General features: G+C 50.9%; 1 protein-coding gene across 1 annotated transcript in view; it reads left to right on the forward strand.

The window, feature by feature from the left end:
- MCPH1 (microcephalin 1) overlaps nt 1–15243 on the forward strand; it is a 592087-nt gene that overhangs the window by 60572 nt on the left and 516272 nt on the right. The window contains exon 5 of the mRNA XM_082249377.1: nt 5455–5569. Coding sequence (XP_082105503.1) covers nt 5455–5569 — 115 coding nt within the window. The remainder of the gene's footprint in view (nt 1–5454; nt 5570–15243) is intronic.

The following is a 15243-nucleotide window of genomic DNA, read 5'->3' on the forward strand; positions in this document are numbered from 1 at the left end:
CCTTGCTGCCCAGGTGCAAATGCTGGTGGCTGCTCAATCTACTAAACGGCCCAGAGTTGCTCTGTCCTCTGATTCTGAGGGTGAAGGTGATGGGGCTGTTCTGGCAGGGACCTCCTTATCGGGGTCCCGCTCCTCTCTTGATCTAGTGGGGTCTGAGGTAGAGGCTGAAGTTGAGGGGGTTGATAATTCTCCCCCTGGCTCGCCTGAAGAGCTTGCAATCATGGATGAGTTGATTGCTTCCATTAAGCAGACGCTACGTTTGCAGGACGAAGTGTGGGACGCAGAGGAAACGCAGGGCGCCGCAGGTTTTTCCCTGCAATGCTGATTTTCAGCGCGCTGTTAAGGATCAATGGCGCGATCTGCGCAAGCCTTTTGCGGTACCAAGTAAATTCAAGCTGCGTTATCCTTTCTCGCCTGCCACTGATGAACGGTGGTGTGTGCCTCCGCCAGTGGATCATGCAATTGCGGTTTTGAACAAAGCCACTGCGATTCCTGCAGAGGGTTCCCCTGTTTTCCGTGATGCCACGGATAGGAGACTGGAGTCTCTTGCCCGTCATACTTATTCTGTTACGGGTTCTATGCTTAAGGCTCTGTTTGCTTCTCTCATGGCGGCCCAGGCGATCGCAAGTTGGACGCAGATGCTTAGGCGCGTCCTAGTGGCCGATTCGGCCTCGGCGGCGACCCTGGATATGGTGGATCAGATCCACCAGGGTGTCATGTATCTGTGTGATGCGGACCTGGACCTGATTCCGTTGGCTGCACGTGTGCACAGCGTGGCGGTGTTGTCTCGCCGCCTGGTTTGGTTAAAATGTTGGTCGGTGGACCAATCTTCACGTAAGACCTTAGCCAATCTGCCTTATGATGGGTCTCGCCTTTTTGGGGAGTCCCTGGATGTGTTGATTAAGGGGATCACCGGGGGTAAGAGCACTCTCTTGCCCCATTTCCCCAAGGCTAAGGGGGCTTCTGGGAAGAAGCATGCTAATTTTCGGCCCCCTCAGGGGTCCTTTCGTGCCTTTCGGCCGCACTACAAGGGCAAACCGTTCAAAGGCCAAGGCTCTCAGAAGAAGCCCTGGTCTGGGAAACAGAAGTCCGGCCAATCCGGACCTGCAGCCCATAACAGTTCGGCCTGAAGGGGCGCCCTCACCCAGTTTTGGGGTGGGGGGACGCTTGCTCGGTTTTCTTCAGCCCTGGTTGGCCCGTGTGCGGGACAGATGGGTTCTGGAAATCGTTCGATCTGGTTACAAGATCGAGTTTCTCTCTCGGCCGGAGAGCAGATTTTTTCCCTCAAATCTTCAACTGTCTCCAGAGCGCCTGCGGGATCTGCACCTGGCGGTGCGGGACCTGAGGGCTCAGGGAGTGGTGGTTCCGGTGCCTCATCGGGACAGATTTCGGGGGTTTTATTCCAATCTGTTCACCGTGCCCAGGAAGGAGGGCAAGGTTCGTCCGATTCTGGACTTGAAGGCTCTGAACCGCTCTGTGCGGGTTCGCAAGTTCCGCATGGAATCCCTGCGCTCGGTGGTGGCTGCCCTCGTTCCGGGGGAATTCATGGCCTCCATCGATTTGAAGGATGCGTACCTTCACATCCCCATATTCGAGGGTCATCAGAGATACCTTCGATTTGCCATTGCGGAGGATCACTACCAGTTCGTGGCGTTGCCCTTTGGTCTCGCCTCGGCTCCGCGGGTCTTCACCAAGGTGCTTGCACCGGTTCTGGCATTATTGAGGGCCCAGGGCATTTCTGTCCTGGGGTATCTGGACGACATTCTGGTTCGGTCTGCGACCGGACAGGGTCTGGAGGAGGACCTGTCTGTCACAATGCAAACTCTGCAGGAGTTTGGTTGGACGATAAATGTTCCAAAGTCGACACTGAGTCCGTCGGTTCGTCTCCCCTATCTGGGAATGATACTGGACTCGGTGCAGGCGAAGGTCTTCCTGCCGGAAGACAAACTCAGGACTCTTCAGGAGGAAGTCAGGTCCCTCAGGGACGTTCCACACTCGTCTCTGCGGACGTGTATGAGATGTCTGGGATTGATGGTCTCGGCCTTCGAGGCGATTCCTTTCGCGCAGTTTCACACGCGGGGTCTCCAAGCGGAGGTCCTGTCCAGGTGGGACGGGCGACCTCAATCTCTGGATCTTCAGATCTCGTTGAGTCATCGCACCAGGGAAAACCTTCTGTGGTGGCTCCAGTCCCCGTTGGTGTCCGGGGGCAAGTCGTTTCGTCCGATCTCGTGGACGGTAATCACCACGGATGCCAGCCTGTCGGGCTGGGGTGGTGTTCTGGGCGTTCTGTCCGCCCAGGGGACCTGGTCGGAGGGGGAGTCTTCCCTCCCGATCAACATTCTGGAATTGCGTGCGATAAGGCTCTGTCTTCATCGCTGGACGGACCGGCTGCAGGGCTGCCCGGTTCGGGTGCAGACGGACAATGCCACGGCGGTGGCCTACATCAACCACCAAGGGGGCACCAGGAGTGCCCGAGCGGCTCGAGAAGTGGCCGACATTCTATCTTGGGCCGAGACTCATGTCCCGGCGATAACGGCGGTTCACATTCCGGGAGTGGAGAACTGGCAGGCGGACTATCTGAGTCGCCAGACCCTGGATCAGGGGGAATGGTCTCTCCACCCGGCTGTCTTCCAGATGTTGTGCGCGAAGTGGGGTCTTCCAGATGTGGACCTGTTCGCGTCTCGCCTCAACTACAAGGTGAAGAGGTTCGTGGCACGGACGCGCGACCCTCGGGCAGACGCGTCGGACGCGTTAGTGGCCCCGTGGCATCTGTACAGGCTGATGTACGCGTTTCCACCGATTCAGTTGCTGTCCAGGTTCCTTCGCAGGTTACACTCGGAACGCAGCACGGTGATTCTTGTGGCACCGGACTGGCCTCGCCGGTCCTGGTACGCAGACCTCGTGAATCTGGCGGTCGACGCCCCTTGGCGTCTGCCTCTTCGAGACGATCTACTGTCTCAAGGACCGATTTACCATCCTGCTTTACAGTCGCTGGCTTTGACGGCCTGGCTGTTGAGACCGAGGTCCTGAAGGAGAAGGGTCTCTCTCCAGAGGTCGTTCATACTTTGATCAACGCGAGGAAGTCTTCCTCGGGGAAGGTTTATTACCGTACTTGGAAGGCCTATTTTGCCTGGTGTGAGTCCAGGGGGTTTTCACCCCGCACGTACTCGGTTTCCCGTGTGCTGTCTTTCCTTCAGACGGGTGTCGATCAGCGTTTGGCGCTGGCTACGATAAAGGGTCAGGTGTCTGCGCTGGCCGTTCTGTTTCAACGTCCCGTGGCTTCCAACTCCTTGGTTGGCACCTTTATTCAGGGTGTGCGGCATCTGGTTCCTCCTAGGAGGGATCCTTTGCCCCCTTGGGACTTGAATCTCGTTCTATCTGTGTTACAACGTGCTCCTTTTGAACAGATCAGGGAGATCTCGTTGTCTATGTTGTCCAAAAAGGTCGCCTTTTTGGTGGCGATCACTTCGGCTCGCAGAGTGTCGGAACTGGCGGCTTTGTCCTGCAAGTCTCCGTACCTGGTTGTTCATTTGGATAAGGTGGTCTTGCGACCTAATCCTTCTTTTCTGCCGAAACGAGTTTCGGAATTCCATCTTAACGAGGATATTGTTTTGCCTTCGTTGTGCACGAAGCCTAAACATCCAAAGGAGATGAGATTGCACTCTCTGGATGTTGTTCGGGCGATAAGGGTTTACCTTAAATCGACTGAGTCTTTTCGTAAGACGGACTCCTTGTTTGTTCTTCCAGAGGGTCCTCGGAAGGGCATGGCGGCTTCGGCCTCTACCATCGCCAAATGGATCAGGCAGACCATTGAACAGGCCTATGCCTTGCAGGGGAAGGTTCCCCCTGTGCCTGTGAAGGCGCACTCTACTAGATCTCTGAGTACGTCTTGGGCCTGCCGTCATGGGGCTTCTGTAGCCCAGGTGTGTAAGGCGGCGACTTGGTCGACCGTGCACACTTTCACAAAATTCTACAAAGTAGATGTTCAGGCATCGGCGGATGCTTCCTTTGGCCGCAAGGTTCTTAGTGCGGCTGTTCCCTAGGGTCCCTTGTTGGACTCCTGGCTGTTGGGATAGTTTTTTTGTATCCCCTGGGTTTTTTGTCTTTTCCTGGGTTGTTGCTCCTGTTGAGCACTTATTTTTGCTGTTGCCCAGCTGGTTTCCTTCCTTTGGTAAGGTTCCTTTCTTTGATGTGGAGACTGCGTTGCCTTTCGGCGCGGATGCGTTTCCCACCCCTCATGTTTGCACTGCTTTGGGACGTCCCCATATGTGACGAATATGAAGAGGCGGCGACTGTCGGAGGACGTAAGAGAAAACGGAATTTTTGTAAAATCTTACCTGTAAAATTCCTTTCTCTGAGTCCTCCGACAGTCGCCGCCCCCGCCCCTCTTTTGGGGTTTGAATGTATACTCTACTGCTATTCCACTAAAACTGAGATATGGTTGCAGGAAGTAGGAGGGTATTGACTGAGGGGACCACCCCTTGAGGGTGGGATATGTTAAAGCTTTATTGTTAACATATTCTGTTGCCTAGCTACTCCTTCGGAGCAAAGTCTAATACCCCCATATGTGACGAATATGAAGAGGCGGCGACTGTCGGAGGACTCAGAGAAAGGAATTTTACAGGTAAGATTTTACAAAAATTCCGTTATTCTAAAGAAAAGTATGGTACTCACAAACGTCATGAAATGACTCGCGTGCCGGAATTCCCGGAGGAGACAGGACGGCCATCGGTTTGGTGGTCCACGGACAGGACGCCCCAAAGACATCTGGGAGGTCTCCATGCCCTGTACTACATGCGAGTCATTTCATGATGTTTGTGAGTACCATACTTTTCTTTAGAATAAAGCATTTTTAAACAGTCTACGCTATGAGATGTTCCTTCTCTCTCTGCATATTGCATTCCATTGTGAGCATATCAGGAATACACTGGAGAAGCATTTACCCATCACTGGTTATGCGCAATTTTTGATCTCTGTGACGGGAATCAACTACTTCTGGTAAGAAGTTAGAATTACTGGTGTTGGAGTGCTGTCTGGTGGCGGTTTTCTATCTTAGAAATTACCTTCTGAATGAGGAGTCTGAGACATATGGACTGTCATTTTATTGCTTTATTCACATCTTCAAGTGGGACTGTTATGACCAAGGGTTTTTAGCGCTGCAATTTTGCTTCTATCAACAAGTTGTAGTTCGTGCAACAAGGCCTGGACCCGCCGGCGTACACCCCCGGGGACCGAAGAGGTACCCGAGGAGGTATCCACAGACTGATCGAGCGGGACATTGCAGTGGGGAACAGAGAATATATTTACCCCCCCCATAGGAATTGTTTTTATTTTTACTACATTTTACACTATAAAGAGCGACGATAAGCCATCATGCACTACTCTGGTCTATTTTGAACATTTCTTATGTCTATATTTAAATAGCCATTTTTATTGTTGTGCTTCCTTTTACAGCGTAAGTGTATGCAGCCCAAGGACTTGGTTATAAAAACGCCTGAAAATGACCGTCGTCTTGCAAGAAAATTTGACAAAATGCTAAAGGAGCTTGAAGTGAAAAAGGCATCTGTTGGTAAGTACACTAATTTCAGCCTACCTATTAAGAAGCGCTGCTTGTGTATATTTCTCTTGATTATCATTCGGTGATATGCACTTTTATTGTGTTTTTTATATATATATATATATATATATATATATATATATATATATATATATATATATATATATATATATATATATATATATATAGGCAGCAGCTTTCTTGTTCTTTTCCCATATTGTTTTTCCTTTAATATATATGCACAATAGTAGTGCCTAAGCGCTGGGTGATTGGGAGTGGTGGTTCGCCACTTATATCTCAGTCCTTTTTCTCCTACCTACCGTGTTTCCCCGAAAATAAGACCGGGTCTTATATTAATTTTGGCTGCAAAAAACACACTAGGGCTTATTTTCAGGGGATGTCTTATTTACGGTATGTACAATGACGATCTTAGGCCCCATTCACACTTGTGCGACTTGTCATCTCCATTATTTCCAATGAGCCCCATTCACATCTGTGCGTCTTGAAGTCGTACCGACTTCAAAGTAGTCTCTGCATTACTTTTGGCATGATTTTGATGCGTTTTCAGGAAAAGACATTATAAGCCCACTCAAACTCGCGTCAAAATCGCGGCAACAAAGCCGTGTCAAAATCCTGGTAAAACCGCGCGACTTTGAAGTCGCACAAGTGGGAAAGGGGCTTCAAAGTGATTGTACCCCTAAAATAAATAAATAAATATCCTGATCCTTTAAAGCATGATAGACAGCACAGTTCTTGTCATTTAGCCCTCTCTGTTCTAAAAACCTGGAATAAAACAATAGAATGTTAAAAAAAAAAAAAAAGTTCTCTCCCTGTCAGCTCAGGAGTCAGCATTATGACAATCTAATCCCAAAAAAAAAAAAAAAAAAAAAAAATTGGATAAAGTTATTGTAAAATGATGTAATCGATTTTGTAAAAAGATTTAATGTGCAGGGTGTCTCCTTTTTGTAACTTTATTGTGGAAAATACCTCTAGGCACTCATGTGACCCTCCGGAGCTCTACTTTCCCTCTCCGAATACTGCAGAGGGAGGGGCTGAGATCAAGGATTTTACTAGGGCTTATTTTCGGGTTAGGGCTTATATTGCAGCCATCCCTGAAAATAATGCTAGGTCTTATTTTCGGGGTAGGGTTTATTTTCAGGGAAACAGGGTATTAAGAAACCGCAATACATATTGATAAGTTAAAAAGTAAGGCAGGAACCAGTCGATTTTAATTTTACAGTGAGGTATCAAACAAAATGGTTTTTCTCTTTCGTTCATTGATGGATACAGTGCTCCATAAATCATAACTAGTGGGTTATACTGCCTCCTCTGGGAGTAGGACTAGGCAGAACAAAAAACACCTGGCTACACCCATGGGCTGTCCTCAGCTAATATATAACCCCTCTCTCTGTTCTGTTCTAGGTAATCAGTTTTATTTTTGTCCTGTCAGGTGTAAGGACACAGGCTTAGATCTCTGGTCCTAGCAATTTTCTCCTTCCTTACATCTTTGTAGATCTACCATGAGAAAGACCAAAAATCAACTGCTGGGCTGAGCGAAAAGCTGGATTAATCAAATCCAGTGGTCTCCCCCCCCCCCCCCCCCCCAGCCCAGCCAGCGAGCGCGTGCAGACAGCAGCTACGCTCAAGGTCGGCCGTGACATAGCCCCACAGACAGAGGCTGCCCTGTGAGCTAAACGTCCCACGGAGTTACAAACGACTGGGCTTGGGTCTGAGTCACACCGGTCCCTTGGCCGACAGCTCCCCTACTTCAGTGGCGAGGAATTCTGTCTGGAGCTCTTCCCTTTTGGTGGTTTTCTTTGGGGTGGACGCGGGTAACCTCCAGGGACAGTCGGACCTGCCTGCAGGTTCCCTCCTCCCTTAAATCCCTCACTGAGCTGGGATTCCTTCACTTCCATTCCCCCCTGTCTGGACCTAGTGTCTGGTGGTGGTCCCAGAGCAGAGAATGCAGCAGAGACCCCATGGGGTCTCCCCAGCTATCCCCACTCTGTAAGAGTTCTGGGATAGTGTGTGTTCTGCCCTGGTAGTCTGGAGGGGTCCCAGTGTAGGAACCCCTAGGTACATGCCCTGCTGTTTGCAGTGTGGATATAGTGCAGGGGGGTCCTAGTGCAGAGTGCACAGCAGAGTCTCTCCTAAACGTGTTTCCTACCTTCCGTGGGGGTCCCCTTGCAGAGGGTGCAGCATTACAGAGGGTTCACGAAAAATCCTGGCAGCGTGCTTCAGTGTTTGTAGCTGATGGTGGCTGTTTTCCCTTAGTTTGTCTGGTCTCCGGTTGGCGGCCATGCTTGTGTAGCTGGATGATGTCACAGGGGCCATTTTCCCTTAGTCTGGGAGATGCTGGAGACAACTGAAGCCTCATGGGAATGCCGAAGCTCTTCCTCTTCCTTCTTGGTTTCCTCTTCCTTGTGCCCAGGACATATGAACAGGGACAGCGTCCATAATGATGCTGGGTTCGAATTCTCTGCGCTCCTCCGGTCGGTAGGGTGAGTCTTTTGGGGTCCCTGTTATCGCTCTCTCTGCTGATAGGTACCCTGAGCCTTGAGGGGATCCTTTTAGTGGTGCCAAAAGATCATTTTTGTACTGAAAGATCTTCCTTTGCTTATGGAGCCTCAGGGTCACATCTCCCCCGCTGACCCGCCTTATGGAGGTGGCAGGTCCTATGGAACCCTAGCTTTCCATGGTTGCACTGACGGTGGTCCTGCAGTCCTTAGTGTCCAGGGTGGAAGTGGCGTGTCGGCAAATTCCCGGGAGGGAGCGTCTCCTGCTCAGTCTGTCTCATCTAATTCTGAGCCAGATGCCACTGTGGACGCGGCCTGTCCAGGGTGACTTTTAGTGAGGATGATTCCTCCATGTTCGCAGCAGCGAAAGAAAAGCCTCTTGTAAAAACACTTAACGGTAGGGATCGAAAGTTTGGGCACCCCAGGTAAAAATTTGTATTAATGTGCATAAAGAAGCCAAGGAAAGATGGAAAAATCTCCAAAAGGCATCAAATTACAGATCAGACATTCTTATATGTCAACAAAAGCTAGATTTTATTTCCATCATTGACACTTTCAAAACAGAAAACAAAAAAATGGCGTCTGCAAAAGTTTGGGCACCCTGCAGAATTTATAGCATGCACTGCCCCTTCTGCAAGGCTGAGACCTGCCAGTGTCATGGATTGTTCTCAGTCATCATCTGGGAAGACCAGGCGATGTCCATCTCAAAGGTTTTAAATGCCCAGACTCATCTGACCTTGCCCCAACAATCAGCACCATGAGATCTTCTAAGCCACATGTGTCAAACACAAGGCCCACAAGCCGAATGCAGCCCTCCAGTCCATTTTATGTGGCCCTTGCACCTCTCCTGCAGCTGCAGGAGAGCTCCAGCCCTCCTCTGATTCTCCTGCAGACCCCGTACTTTCTGCTTTCCGGCAATGCCTCCAGCTTCTTCCCAGCAGCACAAGTTAAGGGGGGTTCACTGAGATGTACTGGAGGGTGGGGGACTCAACTTCTGATGGTCAAGAGACTCTTGAATCTTAAGTAAGGTAGGGGATGCTGTGGACATCTAGTTTTACAGATATAACCCGGCTCTTTTGAGGGCAATTATAATGCTGATGTGGCCTGCGATTAAATTGAGTTTGACACCCCTGTTCTAAGCAGTTGTCTAGAAAACTGAAACTGAAAATAGTTGACGCTCACAAAGCTGGAGAAGGCTATAAGAAGATAGCAAAGCGTTTTCAGATGTCAATATCCTCTGTTCGTAATGTAAATAAGAAATGGCAGTCATCAGGAACAGTGGAAGTTAAAGCAAGATCTGGAAGACCAAGAAAAATATCAGACAGAACAGCTCGCAGGATTGTGAGAAAAACAATTCAAAACCTACGTTTGACTGCACGATCCCTCCAGAAAGATCTGGCAGACACTGGAGTTGTGGTACACTATTCCACTATATAAGTATACTATATATACTTGTACAAATATGGTCTTCATAGAAGAGTCATCAGAAGAAAACCTCTTCTACGTCCTCACCACAAAAATCAGCGTTTGAACTTTGCAAATGAAAATATAGACAAGCCTGATACATTTTGGAAACAAGTTCTGTGGACGGATGAGGTTAAAATTTAACTTTTTGGCTGAAATGAGCAAAGGTACATTTGGAGAAGAAGGGGCACAGAATTTAATGAAAAGAACCTCTGTCCAACTGTTAAGCATGGGGGTGGATCAATCATGCTTTGGGGTTGTATTGCAGCCAGTGGTGGAGTGAACATCTCACAAGTAGAAGGAAAAATAGATTCAATAAAATTTAAGCAAATTTTGGATGGTAACTCGATGCCCTCTGTGAAAAAGCTGAAGTTAAAGAGAGGATGGCTTCTACAAATGGACAATGATCCTAAACACACCTCGAAATCCACGGGGGATTACATCAAGAGGCGTAAACTGTTTTGCCAAGGCCTTCACAATCTCCTGACCTCAACATAATTGAAAATCTATGGATAGACCTTAAAAGAGCAGTGCGTGACAGACAGCCCAGAAATCTCAAAGAACTGGAAGACTTTGTAAGGAAGAATGGGCAAAGATACCTCAAACAAGAATTGAAAGACTCTTGGCTGGCTACAAAAAGCATTTACGAGCTGTGATACTTGCCAATGGGGGCAGTACAAGATATTAACTCTGCAGGGTGCCCAAACTTTTGCAGACACCATTTTTTGGTTTTCTGTTATTTTGAAAGTGTAAATGATGGAAATAAAATCTAACTTTTGTTGATATATTATAAGAATGTCTAATCTGTAATTTGATTCCTTTTGGAGATTTTTTCCATCTTTCCTTGGCTTCTTTATGCACATTAATACTTATTTCTCTTACGTCCTCCGACAGTCGCCCCCACTTCATAATCTTCACTAATGGGGTATTGACCTTTGCTCTGTAGGAGTAGCTAGGCAACAAGATTTGTTAATATAAAAGCTTTTAGCATATCGCACCCCTAGGGGGCGGTCCCCTCAGTCAATACCTCCCTGCTTCCTGCATTCTCAACTCAGTTTCTAATGCCTAGCTTAGGAGTAGCTGGCTGATCCTGTGCTGGGGCTCTCAGTCTCAGCCTTCTATCCTCTTTTGATTTTATTTTGAGTATTTTTCTCTTTCTTTTACTAGCTGTTCTTTTTCTCAGCATTAGTTTAGTTTCTTCGGATGAAGATGATCATGCGGAGCTGGGCCTCGGACTGGCCACCCTGGATCCCAGGGCTCAGGGCCAGGGGTTCCCCAGCCTGCCATCGAGCGTTCAGTCAGGTTTCCCTGGCATATTGAACGACCCATCCCTGTTCGCTGCAGGGATGCTGCCTGTGAGGTGGCTACCTCACCGGACGCCATTTGCGGTTTCGCACCGCAGTTCCACTGCGTCCTGGCTGCGACACTCCCTGTCCTCAGTACATTGGTTTGGTCGCTGGAGAAGGCTCCCCACGCCATCCAGACTGATAAGTGCATTTCTATGTGGGGACCGGTCTGTTTTGGGTGTCAGTCTGTGACTGTGTGACCCTGCCCAGTGTGTGTGCTGAGCTCACTGTCAGATTCCTGTGTGGAATAGCTGCCTTTCTGTGGGCTGCGCGGGGGGGGGGGGGGGGGCTCTCCCGCTCTGCTATGTGTACTGTGTGGGCAGACTGGGCTTAGACATGCTGTGTGGCGGCCGCTATTGCGGTCCGCCATTTTTTTTTTTGCGGCAGAATTGTGGTGTCCGGCCCTGTGTGGTAGGGCGCGGTGTTTTGACGCAAAACGCCGCCATTTTGGCGGCGATCGATCATACAGCCACATGTTGGCGCCATTTTCTCATTGCCCAAAAATGCCTCAGCCGAGCGGCCAGGTTTGTGTAGCCTGCATAGGCTTTATAGGGCGGTCAGTCATTACATCACTTCCTTTTGCTCTGGAACAGCGATCGGTGGCAGCAGCCTGTGTGGTCTCTCCAGGTTTTTACCTTTCCTTATCCTGTATTTCCCTGCTCAGTGTTCTTATCCCTGTGGGGGTCGCTACATACTGTAGTGTGCGGTGGGCTACGCTCGCCGCGGTCTTAAAGGGGCAGTACTCCTTTTTCCTATTATTGCTGGGGCATGGATTCTCAGGATTGCAAGTTTCCTCCCACCTTGGTGGGAGGCCAAGGGGCTGCTGCATCCCCCAAGGGGGCTGATCTGGCTGCTATTGTGGCGAACTTGGCTTCTCAGGTGCAGATGCTAATGGCTGATTGATCCGCAAAACGGCCCAGATTGTCTATTTCCTCTGATTCAGAGGGCGATGGGGCTGCTGTGGCTGGAGTGCCCTTCTCAGGGTCTCGGTCATCTCTGGACCTTGGGGGGTCTGAGGGTGAGGCTGAGGTAGAAGGGGTTGATAATTCTCCCCCTGGCTCGCCTGAAGAGCTTGCACTCATGGATGAGTTGGTTGCTTCTATCAAAGAAACACTGCATTTGCAGGATGAACCATGTCCTCCTGCTTTGATGTCCTCTTATGGGACGCAAAGGAAGCGCAAAACCGTGCAGGTTTTTCCCTGCCCTACGGAATTTCAGCGCGCTGTTGATGAGCAATGGCGCAATTTGAAGAAGCCTTTTACTGTGCCAAGTAAGTTCAAGCTGCGTTATCCCTTTACACCCACCACTGATGAGCGTTGGTGTGTGCCGCCTCAGGTGGATCACGCGGTGGCGGTGTTGAATAAATCTACTGCGATTCCTGCTGAGGATACCCCGGTGTTCCGGGACCCTACGGACAGGAGATTGGAGTCTCTTGCCCGTCATGCTTATACGGTTGCCGGTTCTATGCTGAAGCCTATTTTTGCTTCCATTTTGGCAGCCCAGGCTATTGCGAATTGGACGCAGGTGCTCAGACGCACCCTGGTGGCTGACTCTGCTCCGCCGACAACATTGGCTATGGTGGATCAAATTCATCAGGGTGTCATGTATTTGTGTGATGCGGACTTGGATTTAGTCCCTTTTGGCTGCACGCCTCTCCAGTGTGGCGGTATTGAACCGTCTCCTGATATGACTAAAATGTTGGTCGGTTGACCAATCTTCTCGCAAGACTTTAGCTAGTTTGCCCTACGCGGGTTCTCGCCTTTTTGGCGAGTCTTTGGATATGCTGATAAAGGGAATTTCCGGGGGTAAGAGCACTCTCTTGCCCCAATCTCACAAGAATGTTCGCGGTAAGAAGAATACCTCGTTTAGGCCCTCTCGGGGGTCCTTTCGTGCCTTTAGGTCGCAATACAAGGGCAAGCCCTTCAAGGGCCAAGGCTCCCAGAAGAAGCCGTGGGCGGGTAAGCAGAAGTCCGGCCAGTCCGGGTCCGCTGCCCATGCCAATTCGGCCTGAAGGGGCGCCCTCACCCGGCTCTGGGGTGGGGGGACGTTTGTTCGGTTTTCTTCAACCCTGGCTGGCTCACATTCGGGACAGGTGGGTTCAGGAAATCGTTCGATCTGGATACAAGATCGAGTTTCTCTCTCGGCCGGCGAGCAGATTTTTTCCCTCAAATCTTCAGCTGTCTCCGGAGCGTTTACAGGATCTGCACCTGGCGGTGCGGGACCTGAGGGCTCAGGGAGTGGTGGTTCCGGTGCCTCATCGGGACAGATTTCGGGGGTTCTACTCCATCTGTTCACTGTGCCCAGAAAGGAGGGCAAGGTACGTCCGATTCTGGACTTGAAAGCTCTGAACCGCTTTGTGCGGGTTCGCAAGTTCCGCATGGAATCCCTGCGCTCGGTGGTGGCTGCCCTGGTTCCGGGGGAATTCATGGCCTCCATCGACTTGAAGGATGCGTACCTTCACATCCCCATTTTCGAGGGTCACCAGAGGTACCTTCGATTCGTCATTGCGGAGGATCATTACCAATTCGTGGTGTTACCCTTCGGTCTCGCTTCCGCTCCGTGGGTTTTCACCAAGGTGCTTGCGCGGGTCCTGGCTTTGTTGAGAGCCCAGGGCATTTCTGTCTTGGGGTATCTAGACGATATCTTGATTCGGTCTGCGACCAGTCAGGGCCTGGTGAACGACCTGTCCGTCACGATGCAGACTGGAGTTCGGTTGGACGATAAATTTTCCAAAGTCGACGCTGTGTCCATCGGTTCGTCTTCCCTACCTGGGGATGATCCTGGACTCTGTTCAGGCGAAGGTCTTCCTGCCGGAAGACAAGCTCCCGACACTTCAGGACGAAGTCAGGTCCCTCAGGGACACTCAGTGCTCGTCCATCCGGACATGTATTCGGTGTCTGGGATTGATGGTCTCGGCTTTCGAGGCGATTCCCTTCGCCCAGTTTCACACAGGGAATCTTCAGGCGGCGATCCTAGCCAAGTGGGACGGGCGTCCGCAATCTCTGGATCTGCGGATTTCGTTGAGCCGCCTCACCCGAAGGGGTCTTTTGTGGTGGCTCCAGGCCCCGGCGGTGTCGGGGGGTAAGTCCTTTCGTCCTTTATCGTGGATGGTGATCACCACGGATGCCAGCCTGTCGGGCTGGGGTGGTGTTCTGGGCGTTCTGTCCGCCCAGGGAACTTGGTCGGGGGAGGAATCCTCCCTTCCGATCAACGTTCTGGAATTGCGAGCAATAAATCTCTGCCTTCTGCGTTGGACGGACAGGCTTCAGGGCCATCCGGTTCGGGTGCAGACGGACAATGCCACAGCGGTGGCCTACATCAACCACCAAGGGGGCACCAGGAGTGCCCGAGCGGCTCGGGAAGTAGCCGACATTCTGTCTTGGGCCGAGACGCATGTCCCGGCGATATCTGCAGTTCACATTCCGGGAGTGGAGAACTGGCAGGCGGATTATCTAAGTCGCCAGACCCTGAACCAGGGAGAATGGTCCCTTCACCTGGATGTTTTTCAGATGTTGTGCGCGAAGTGGGGTTCCCCAGATGTGGACCTGTTCGCGTCTCGTCTAAACAACAAGGTGGAAAGATTCGTAGCAAGGACGCGCGATCCTCGGGCAGACGCCTCAGACACTTTAGTGGCGCCCTGGCATCAGTATTGTCTGATGTATGCCTTTCCACCGATTCAGCTGCTGTCCAGGTTCCTTCGCAGGTTGACCTCGGAACCGCACACGGTGATTCTGGTGGCGCCAGACTGGCCTCGCCGGTCTTGGTACGCAGACCTCGTGAATCTGGCGGTCGACGCTCCGTGGCGTCTATCTCTTCGAGAAGATCTCCTGTCTCAAGGACCGATATTCCATCCTGCTTTACAGTCGCTGGCTTTAACGGCCTGGCTGTTGAAGGTTAGGTCCTGAAGGATAGGGTCTCTCCCCTGAGGTCATTCCCACTTTGATCAAGGCTAGGAAGGCCTCTTCGGGGAAGATTTACTACCGTACTTGGAAGGCGTATTTTGCCTGGTGTGAGTCCAGGGGGTACTCCCCTCGCTCATACTCGGTATCGAGAGTGTTGGCCTTCCTTCAAACAGGCGTGGACCAGCGTTTGGCGTTGGCCACGATTAAGGGTCAGATTTCTGCGCTGGCCGTTCTCTTTCAACGCCCTGTGGCGTCTAATTCTTTGGTTAGCACCTTTGTTCAAGGGGTGCGACACTTGGCCCCTCCTCGGAGGGACCCTTTACCTCCATGGGACTTGAACCTTGTTCTGTCCGTGTTGCAGCATGCTCCCTTTGAGAAGATCAGGGAGATCTCGTCTCTGTTGTCCAAGAAGGTTGCCTTTTTGGTAGCGATCACTTCGGCTCGCAGGGTGTCGGAGC

The sequence above is a fragment of the Pelophylax lessonae genome (assembly GCF_965119305.1).
Source record: "Pelophylax lessonae genome assembly, chromosome: 3".
Lineage (NCBI taxonomy): Eukaryota > Metazoa > Chordata > Amphibia > Anura > Ranidae > Pelophylax > Pelophylax lessonae.